The 11,292-nt window shown below is 37.0% G+C and overlaps 1 protein-coding gene across 2 annotated transcripts; it reads right to left on the bottom strand.

Moving 5' to 3' along the window:
* Positions 1-2,910: 2,910 nt before the first annotated feature.
* On the bottom strand, positions 2,911-6,847 carry LOC115683723 (uncharacterized). 2 transcript variants are annotated; one of them, XM_056314154.1, is made up of 5 exons: positions 6,499-6,847; positions 6,264-6,395; positions 4,267-4,890; positions 3,954-4,126; positions 2,911-3,731 (listed from the first exon to the last, which is right to left on the bottom strand). In XM_056314154.1, exons 3-5 carry the CDS (start codon positions 4,830-4,832, stop codon positions 3,133-3,135), a joined length of 1,338 nt encoding a protein of 445 aa, XP_056170129.1. In that variant the 5' UTR covers positions 4,833-4,890; positions 6,264-6,395; positions 6,499-6,847; the 3' UTR covers positions 2,911-3,132. The 2 variants fall into 2 exon arrangements, with proteins under 2 accessions (XP_056170129.1, XP_030464178.1); XM_030608318.2 differs by lacking the exon at positions 6,264-6,395.
* Positions 6,848-11,292: the final 4,445 nt, after the last annotated feature.

The raw sequence follows: 11,292 nt of genomic DNA, 5'->3' as shown, positions 1-11,292 counted from the left end.
AACTATAATATTGCCTACGTTAGCGTCGGCCGTGCTATATAGGATGGTTGGCGTTTACGTTATTGGAAAATTGTGAAAATATTTAGAACTAAATTAGTAGAATTTGAAGGTTTAGGATTGAATTGATAATAGTGCAATAAATTGAAGATTTTTCCCATAAAATGGTTGACATACATTTTTCCTGATGCTACTAGTCCTTATTAAAATATTTTGTGGCTCCACTTCGAAAGACTGATATCTTTATTGTTCAATTCCTATCAAAAGGTTTTGTTGTGCTTGTTCAAACTTCGAATAAATACTTTTTTTGTACTATGGATCTGACCATACTGCATATTAAGAACAGAATAGTAATCCGTGCATTGTCGCAGGACAGAAAAAATTAACAATCAAAACATTATCAATTCTTTCATTACACTAAAAATATAAATTTGCTTAATCTTTTTAATTTTTTCAATATTTTTAGCACTCTATATAATCTCAATGTATCTAAATACTTTTCGAAGTAAAGTTTAGACGATTTTGTATATGCCTATCAAGATATAGGAGGACCCTTCTATCGATCAATGAAAACATAACTCTCGAAATAGTTTTATACATTAAAGATATGTGTCAAATTTAGAGTTGGGATGCTTAAAGAAAGATTACTTCATTTGGATTACTTGATTTTGTGCTATTGAAATGTCCGACTAAGAGTGGGTATAGCTGTCAAAGAAAAAAATAAGAAGCTAATGTGTTAATTTGTTTTTTTGGATTGGATTGAATTGACACCAATTTATGTTCACTTTTAAATGTAGCATGCATGATCAATGATGACGTGATTAGACCAAAGTATTTCTTTTAGCGCTTTGAATAACGTGCGCTAAATCATTACAAATGGTATAAAAGCAACTTGCTAGCTAGAAATGGCTTTATACGATAAAAGTGTGTGCATTGTGCACAACCACATGAACTAGGATGGCAACGGCGTCGTTTAGTACTTTATACATTGTAACAATCCCAATTTGGGGTAGACAAATGAAGGGTCTAGAAAAATTTGAAAGCACCGACTTGGATTACAAGATAAAATTACAAGCATACGCATTTACTTCTAAATTGCTTGAATATTGGGTCTTAATGGGCCATATATGGACACTCTCCCTCCACATTTTGAATTAAGGTTTTTGGATGAACTTTTTAACGTGACATCATTTGCAATATGGACTATTTTTTTTTGGTTCAAAGCCATTAGGGACTTTTTGATATGATATCACTGACAATAGTTCCATAAAAGTTTACATGGTATCATAGCCAAATTCCATATCCTTCATGCACGAACTATATTTCGTGTGTGTGGCTCGCGGTTTTTTAGTTTCACATGCGTTCTTTATACATTTTCAATCTAAGTTGCACCCGAAAAGAGGTGTTAAAGTGTTATCTCATGTTAGTTGAAGACCAAATTCTAATAGGTTTTATATGCATATTGTCTCCCTTTACTTTTAATTTAAACTTTTTGATTGAACTTTTTAACACGTTGTAACCAAACCCAAATACACAGTTAAAAAAAATGCTTGAATTGTACATTGATGTACCATTAAAAATCCCCAACATTTTGAAAAGTACAAAAAAAATTCCAAGTTGATGCCAATATTAAAAGGGCTTGGACCTTCCATCTCAAGAGAGGCACATCTCAAATATGATATCTTGTCTCAAAAGTTCTCCCATTCACGCTTGAGCCGCAAAATTCTGGAAGAGAAAGAGAAAGACTAATATCAAATGCTAGAAGCGATCCGCGACTCGTGAAGCCCTGATTTACCGCAAATGGCTTTGCTGGTTTCCTGGGAAACAGCTTGTACATATGATTCATTCACACTCTCATTGTTCCTCCTGGAAATCACAAGCTGATTCACCTGTTAAATCGTTCTATCATCCCCTAATCTGCAGGACATACACGTCTGAAGAGAATGAAGAATGTTCTGCCAGCTTATAAATGCAAATCGCCTCCGTATTGCAATCATATGTAATTTAGTGAGCTGAATCATACGCCATATCACTCCAAATGGCTAATGTGACTCGATGAACTTTGATGAAGGATATTATGCGTAACTCTTTTTTTTTTTTATTTATAACCGAGGTATCCGGGCCAGCTTGCGCGCACCTCGACTATTCCTCGGGGGAGACTAACACAGCAACCCACCGCCATGGCCCCCCACTTAAATCACAAGTGCTCAGCTGGGGAATTGAACCTAGGACCAGTGCGCCTAACCACACAATCCCAAGTACACCCTAACCAACTGCGCTACCCATGGGTGGGTTGATATTATGCGTAACTTATCGTCTTGTATATACCCAGTTTTAAATTTGCTAGTACTACTTCGGCGCGGTCTTCCATAACCTGTTCAGGCTGATACACCTCTTCCGTTGCTTCCGATGATGAAACCTGTCACGAAGCGTCCAAACTCGAGCGCAAAACCAAGGTAAAATCCGTACCGTTCCTGTTTCACTGGTTTGTACACTAAAGCACTGGGCCTTTTACTCTAGTTGATCCCAATCTCTCTAGCACGAGTGGTTCGCTAATGGTGAGGGGAGTACCCAACTTGCCCTGATGATCAAAACTAGGCTGATAAACTGAGTTCATACTTCAGAGATTGCCAGCAGCACGTGATCACACATCTTTGGCATAAATTCTTGTTGGTTTACCATTGTAACATTGATTGGGAAGGGAACTTTTGCCTCAACATCTCAAGGGAAAATCGGAAGCCTGTGCTCAACGAGAACACCATCATACATGGTTTATATTATCTCTTCACTGTATTGACGATCGGGGAACAGCAACAGGACATTGTAGACCTCATGCCATTGGCTTGATGATAAACATTCCCATCTCTCTGTGACAAATCTTACAATATATATATATGTCAGTGTAAGAACAGATTGATGAAGTCAAGATCTGTTAAGCTTAACTTTAGTGAGAAGTCTCCTACAGAGCCTCCAAAGTCACCAAAGTAATTGTGACTCGTGAAACTTCAGGCTTTTGGGCCAGATAAGACTTCACACTTCGGCGAAGAAGTTTAGCATGGAAAAAATTAGAGCGTAATTACAGACCCAATTAATTCTGTTCCTATAATTCAACCAGAGTCCTGACGAACAGAAGCTTCATGTCACCTCCTCCGCCTTCAAACTCGCCATTCTTGCATTTTCCCTGTCCCGTTTGAACATCTTGTACAGTGGTGTGTAACACAAGCAACACAAACCAAACGGCACTACTGTCATCGAGAGAAGCCCCTTTGATAGAGCGAAGGCTCCATCCGCTGATCCTTTAGCGGGATCCACAGTCTTATTATCGTAGCCAAATATCTTCTCAGAAAGAATCCCAGCTAGTGGAGCTGCAAAAGAGGATAAGGATAACTCGAAGGCACGATCGAATGCATAGATCATGGTCCGGTGCTTGGCTGGGACCACTTCAGCAAACATTGGGGCATTCGTTGCAGTGGCATTCCAACTGATAGTTAAGCCCATCAGAAGTAAGGCAATGGAGTAGGCGAACCAGCTGTTGACTGACTGAGGGATTGCTCTGAGAAGAAACCAGGAGAAAGGAATGCCCATAAAAGCACTGAATTGTGCACACATGATACGACCAGAATGGGGGTAGACTCGAGATATTCTATCTGCTATGACACCTCCAAGAAGGGATCCCACAGAACACCCAACAGCGAAAATGATATTTAGAGTTGCTGCACCATTGTGATCAAAACCTGGAAACCAATGAAGACTAGACATTACACATTATGCAGCAAAATAAAAGAGAGGAATGTGACAAGAAGCTGGTCATCCCATTACTGAATCCTGGTTGAACACAAAAATTTAACCGGAGAGACATGCATGCGGAATCCACATATGTACTTAGCTAGCTTTGTTAGTTTCCAACTCTAGATTCTGATGACTATCACGTAACATGGAACTGCACAAAGCCTCACCCAAAAGTTCAAACCACATAGTGAAGAACACCATGGCTGTCCATGGTAGTGAACCGATGATTCCCTGCAATACAATTACTTGAAAAGTTTGCACTACTATCACAGCTTTTGTTGCTTTCCAAGACTCCATCCAAGTTGATCTCGTGTTACTTCCCTTCTCTACCAGAGCATCTCTGCAACGGAAGAATATTAAGGACCAAAATTTGATATGACCATCACAGAGGCCATTAGTTATAAAATACGACAACGAGACAAAGCCAGAAAAGAAAAAGGAAAAACAAAGCTTCTAGGAAGTTTAAGCGATCATGTGTACCTTTCTAGATTCTCACTAGAATCGTGAGTAAAGTTAGTCGTATTCCTTGGGTCAACAACAAACAAAAAAACGAGCAAGCCAATCAATGAACTAATTGTTGCCATTAGAATAAAGGCACATCTCCATCCAGGAATTCCCCAGAACTCTGTGCCAGCCATAACCGTTGCTATACCACTTCCACCTATGCCCCCAAAACTTCCAATAAGAGATAAAAATCCAAATCCAGTGCCCCTTACATCATCCTTATAGCTATCTGCAATAAACGATTGTAGAGCTGGTATTACTATTGCCAATCCAAAACCATTTAGCGCTCTCCAAAATGCAATTTGCATGTAATACTGGCTTGCACCAACTGCAGCAGTTGAGAAAGCCCAGCAAAATATCCCTAACGTAAGAACTGTCGGCCGGTCATAGTTTATGACTAAAACGCCCGCTAAGGGTGATGACAATCCTTGGACAAAGTTCCTTATAAATGTAAGATAACCCAAATCAGACAGCCCTGCATTGAAAGTCTCACTGACTTCTTTGTAAACAGCTGGAAGGAGATTTTCATCTGCACGCTCCATTATCGCAGCCAAGTTGATGATGATCAGAGACAAAGAACATCCCAAGTACTTTTTACCTCTGTTCGAGATGGAAGAAAAGAGTAAATAGACAAATAATTGATGCGCCGAACAGAACAGTACCAATGAAGAGATCAAGGCATTGAAATGCAAAGGACGGAATATTACAAGTATTGTTCAGAAACATGCTACGTATCCATTGTCGGCCAGTTTCCTGTCGCGTTTAGGGGGAAATGGTTTGTCTGATATGACATCAAAGGACAACTAAAAAATTCTTACCTGTCGTTCCCTCCAACTTCTATTTTGCATGATATTCCTGTAATTCTATCTTGTCTGTTTTAACGTGGTCATGTCGACATTCATCTTTCATGTGGAAGGCAAGGTTTACAGGTGAAAAAAGAGTTTTAAGAAATATACTCTGTACACAAAAAAAGGATTCTCTAACTAGAATGAATTCTACGTTCTAAGCGGCAGCTAAAATACATTGGAAGACGTAAAAGGTACAAAGAACCAAATGTTCATCGTTCTAGACATTAGAATGAAGGAAAGAAAATTGAATGCTCAGTGAAAAACCATACAGATGACTTGGGCCAATTGTTATGTCACATTTACAGCTATTTGGGTCTGGTTTATATTGATGAAGTCTTGAAACACGTTACTTTTATAAAGGTTTCCTACTCTTGTTGACTCAGCTTTGCATAGATTGCCTCAAATTCTGCCTCTTTGATGTTTCAAGCAACCTATCAATGGGATATTGTCTTTCTACAATCTAATTTGCAACCTCTGAAAACCGTGGAGGTATTATTTCACTTGAGCTACTGGTCAGAGAAAAAGAAATGTTACAAAGTTCTACTAAGAGAGCGGGCATTTTTAGGTGAAACTCAGCGATCTTATAGTAATACCAGCACTGAATAAAATAGAGGCCAAATCTCATCAATCAGCTGAAGAATCATTCAACCGAAGATATATTGCGATCCAGGCATATCGCCAAACTCCAACTGAAGGCCTCGGAGCAATTCTATTTGGGAGAAGGAGGACGTCCGAAGTTCAGAGGATTATGCAAGGGTGCATAAAAATTGAATAACTAGCAGCAGCTAGATGGTAAAGTAAAGCTTCAATGTCACTCTACATTTCTTAAGAAGTCAATATCGAATCTTTGCATTAGAAAAAACATGGCTGACTTGTGATCAATCTCTCTCCAGGAGATCCGAGAAGACATGATCCCAACACAATGCATCTAGTACAATCGTCCAAAGAAGCCGATGCATACTTAACAAGAAACGCGACCAAAATGACGAGCATCCACCATGAACATTACAGTGGAACGGTGACAGCAAACAAAGGTTAAAACATCTAGTTTCTGGGAATAAGTAAAGTGGTGGGTATTCATAAATAGTTGTGACTGGATCATCTTTGGGTCACTTAGAACAATACCAAACAGAAATCAAAATCCATCGCCCAGCCAATGAGGTGCTTCCGTATCAGAACAGATGACCACACAAATCAGCACGGAAATCTCGCATTATATCAAACAATCAACTCCCATCGCGAATAAAGCGGTGAAAGCTACAAGAAAAAAAAGGCAAGAATAATTCGAACGCAATACAATACCCAATTCGAAAACATAATCATAAATCCAAAAAAATGAGGAAGCGAAGAGAAAACCCACTTCATAGCTCTGGGTATTCAGACGCTGCACAGCGGATTCCTCAGTTTCGGCAATGGCGGAACTAAGAATGGCGAAGCTTTGCGTAATAGTGAAACAACTAGAACATGAACAACGTACACGAGTGTCAGTCATTACAGAGGAAAAAATCCTGCCGACGTTATCTTAAATTGATTGCATTGCGTTGACTCTGAATTGGAAGGTGGGATCTGTCAATATAAAGAGAGAAGATTCCATCGGATTAACATAGAATGACTGGAAGCCAAAGAAAAACGACGGATTGCATTAGATGGATCCACTTCATTGGCAGGTTGTTGTTACATTTGATCGTAGAAAATCTCCCGCTGAAAAAGAAAAAAAGTTAGGAAAAGAAACAAACGGTGATGTAGGAAAAAAAATCAATCTTGACGGCCGTGCTAAGGCTCCAATTGCGCGACTCACATGATTATTCGTTTTTTTTTTTTGTAATAATAGCATTTTTGCGATTTAGATGTGACTCGAATTCGACGAGTTTATTTGTAGTGTCATAATTTCATACTAGAAAAAAATTACATTATAAGTTCTAAGCATTTGCAAAAATTGCAACGAGACTTTGATCAATGTAAAATGGGCTGGGTCGTTATTTCGGATTTGTTTGTCAATGGAGGGTAGAATTTTGCAACCGATTGCAAGAAGGAAAAAAATGTTGGCATGGAGCACTTCTTTTTCTTTGAGATTAATGATGAGTTCAATACATATTGATTGAACGAAAGTTCTTCCCTTATCAATCCTCGGAATGATAGTTCGAGGATTTTTGGTTTCATGTAAAATACTCGACTGGTTGATCGGGCAAATGAAAAATCGAATCTTTTGACTTTTGGAGTTCTATTTTGGTAGCGAATGATAACCATTCTGTTCCGGAATGAGTTCCTGAACCAGAAATAGATTTTTCTATTTCTGGTTCCTGGATGAGTTTCTGAGAAAAAAAACTCGTTTGATAATGACCAAAAATTTCTATTTCTAGAACAGAAACCCGTTTGATAACAGCACAAAATTTCTATTTCTTGAAATAAAAACACGTTTGATAAACAACAGAAAATTCTATTTCCAGGAACAAAATTCCATTTTTTTATAAATGGAATAAAAATAATAAAAAATCCGAAAAATTCATAAAAATCTTTAAAAAAATTCAAAAAATCCCAAAAAATTGAAAAATTCCAGAAAAAATCATCAAAATGTCGAGAAAATAAAAAAAATTTAGATTTCGGGAAAATAGGAAATTTGTTGAATTTTTTCAAAAAAAATCAAGAAATAAAAAATTTCAAAACTTCACAGAATTGCTTAGAATACCTGTGGCCACCCACTTTTAGTGAAATTTAAATTGTTTTAGGTACCCAAAAAAAATCAAAAAATCAAAAATTTCAAAACTTCACAGAATAGTTTAGAATACATGTGGCCACCCACTTTGAGTGAAATTTAAATTTTTTAAGGTGCCCAAAAAAAATTCAAAAACTCAAAAATTTCAAAACTTTACGGAATGGCTTAGAATACCTGTGGCCACCCACTTTGAGTGAAATTTTAATTTTTGGAGGTGAAAAAAAAGCAAAAAATTAAAAATTTCAAAACTTCACAGAATGACTTAGAATACATGTGGCCATCCACTTTGAGTGAAATTTAAATTTTTTTAGGTGAAAAAAATATAAAAAATCAAAAAATTTCAAAACTTCACAGAATGACTTACAATATCTCTAGCCACCCACTTTGAGTAAAATTTAATTTTTTTTAGATGCCCAAATGGTATTTTTTATTTTTTTTTATTTTTTTGGTTCCTAAAGAAAATTAAATTTCACTCAAAGTGGATGGCCACATGTATTCTAAGCCACTCTGTGAAGTTTTGAAAATTTTTCTTTTTGCTTATTTTTATTTTTTTTTCGACACCTAAAAAAATTAAATTTCACTCAAAGTGGGTGGCCACAGGTATTCTAAGCAATTATGTGAAGTTTTTTTATTTTTTATTTTTTTATTTTTTTCGGCATCTAAAAAAATTTAAATTTCGCTTAAAGTGGATGGCCACAAGTATTCTAAGCCATTTTGTGAAGTTTTGAAATTTTTTCTTTTTTTCTTTTTTTTTTAATTTTTTTCGGCACCTAAAAAAATAAAATTTCGCTCAAAGTGGGTGGCCACAGGTATTTTAAGCCATTCTGTAAAGTTTTGAAATTTTTATTTTTTTTGCTTATTTTTATTTTTTTTTGGCATATAAAAAAATTTAAATTTCACTCAAAGTGGGTGGCCACAGGTATTTTAAGCTATTCTGTGAAGTTTTGAAATTTTTTATTTTTTTTATTTTTTTCGGCACCTAAAAAAATTTAAATTTCACTCAAAGTGGATGGCCACAAGTATTCTAAGACATTCTGTGAAATTTTGAAATTTTTGATTTTTTGCTTTTTTTATTTTTTTCGGCACCTAAAAAAATAAAATTTCGCTCAAATTGGGTGGCCACAGGTATTCTAAGATATTCTGTGAAGTTTTTAAATTTTAGAATTTTTTATTTTTTTTGGCAACTAAAAAAATTAAATTTTGCTCAAAGTGGGTGGCCATAGGTTTTCTAAGCCATTTTGTGAAATTTTGAAATTTTTTATTTTTATTTATTTTTATTTATTTTTTTCGATACCTAAAAAAATTTAAATTTCACTGAAAGTGGGTAACCACAGATTCTAAACCATTCTGTTAAGTTTTGAAATTTTTGATTTTTTGCTTTTTTTTCTCACCTCAAAGATCGTGACTTCCATATGAAAATGTGTGTTGAAGAAAATGAATTCCTCAGAAATGGTTCTCACTTTTGTTCCAGAAATGAAAAACTAACTTTTTTTTTGTTCTCATTTCTGGTTTCAGAATCAGTTTTGGAAGCAAACTTGTCCCGGAAATAGAAAAATGAAATTGCGTTACCAAACGGGTTTCTGATCCAAAACTGATTCTGGAAACAAAAAATCAGTTCTGGACAGAACCAGAATGGTTTTCATGCAGCACCTTTGTGTGTGTCATTCTGATGTAGTCTCCATGATGCTTCACAAGCTGAATGTATTGGCAGTCGAGATAAGTTTCGACTTCATGAAACTCTACTGCTCTCATGATTGCAGTTTGCAAAATACTCTTTCGAAAATAACTGTTGCTCTGCCGACACATTTATCGATATACTTTAACAGCTACTTGATTGAGTGCGCAGGATCGGCGGCCCCATTCTACGGCAATAAGTGCTTGGTACTCGACAGCTAAAGCAAGATTACGAGCAACCGCAAACCTGTTGTCTAGCAAAATTCCTTGTTTATTCATAGTTAGGCTATCATCTCTCCTTTTATATAGCGGATAACCATTAATCATGGACGACAGTTTCATCTTGGAAGAGTTTCGGGTAATGTTTCCTACACTTCGAATCTACCATGCAAGCGGCTTCTTTATTGATTGGACCACAAGGACCATGGAAGAATCACGAACTGAGCGACAGCTTCTAGCCCACGAAATTAAATTGAAATCCATTTGGACATAATGCCTCAAGGTTGAACAAATTTACTTTTCCTATGACAATTATTATAGTCATACAAAAACATACTAAGCTTATTATTATTGACCCCTGAATTGGGACTATTTCACCAAATCATTCATTACGAAAATGTGGATGGGTTGGTCATGGTGGGATCGTAAGCTAGAGCCATAGCCGGAGTGTGCAGAGATGAGTCAAGAAGATGGTCGACGACTTTGCGAGGGAGGTCTGGGTGTACTCGGTCTTGCAATTAGAAACCCTAGCATTGTTGGAGGCGTTGAAGGGGTTTGGTGCATGAACGGGGAGTCTCTTGTACTTTGGAGTTAGACAACTTAACTTTGATAAGCATCCTCACAGATCAAGACAAGTCACCGTGTAAGTGTATGCTCTTATTGCCGAGTGTAAGGCTTTAATGGGCTCGTTTATAGACATCAGAGTAGTACATCGTGCTAGGGAGGCCAACTGTGTAGTCGATTAGGTCGCTAAAGCCCAACGTCTCAAGAATTTATCATGTAATTGGCTCTCGAAGCCTGCTCAAACCCTGTGGGACCTTTTATGTTCAGAGGTTCATCTATATTGTCAATCATATTTTGCTTAGAAGTAATGTATGCTGGTCTTTTCAACAAAAAAAAATAGCATTGCATGATTTTGCATTGCATTTGGGTATTTTAAAGCGTGTCCACATCCAATAAATTTCATCTGAGCCAACCTTATCGTGCTTGAATTCGAGAAGCCATGAAAATACTTCAAGTCGGATAAGAAGGAAAGAGAACAATCAATTAGGGAAATCTTCCCTAGCAAATTTCGGCCAATTCATGATTGAAAATCGCAAGAGCAAACACAATGTCGAGATAGTGGTTAGGGAAACTTGAGGAAAGAGGCATCAAAGCAGTCAACTCATGCTCTCAGATACTCCATGGATGGAGGCACCTCCCAAACACAATGTCAAGAGCTCTTTGAAAGGGAAGGAAAACCATAAAAACCCAGCATCGAAGAAGTTGAAAAGGTATGAACCGTATTATTCTAGGGGGGTAATGTCCACATTCTAAATGAAACTCAGCTTCATGGAATCCCGATTTTAATTGAGGATGGCTCAAAGGAATGGGCTTCGATGGCTAGCCCTAATAAGCCACCAGGGGATATATGAAGATTATGAGCTGGAATTGTCAAGGTCTGGGCTTTATCCTAATTTTCCAGCACTTGAGAGCCTTAGTGGCTCAAGAAAGATCCAACATTATGTTTTCATGGAAACTAAGAATAAAAGAGCAACAGTGAATAGA

Source organism: Syzygium oleosum, unplaced genomic scaffold (assembly GCF_021117445.2).
Source record: "Syzygium oleosum isolate NSW1041296 unplaced genomic scaffold, Sole_v2.1 Sole_v2.08, whole genome shotgun sequence".
In the NCBI taxonomy this organism is placed as follows: Eukaryota; Viridiplantae; Streptophyta; class Magnoliopsida; order Myrtales; family Myrtaceae; genus Syzygium; species Syzygium oleosum.
The sequence above is the reverse complement of the archived record's forward strand: the minus strand, read 5'-3'. Positions and strand labels throughout refer to the sequence as shown.

Coding starts and splice junctions, on each gene's coding strand:
- LOC115683723 (XM_030608318.2), bottom strand. Junction 4,127..4,266: donor TCTAGTGAGAATCTAGAAAG/GTACACATGATC, acceptor CTTCCGTTGCAG/AGATGCTCTGGTAGAGAAGG. Junction 3,732..3,953: donor TATGTGGTTTGAACTTTTGG/GTGAGGCTTTGT, acceptor ATTGGTTTCCAG/GTTTTGATCACAATGGTGCA.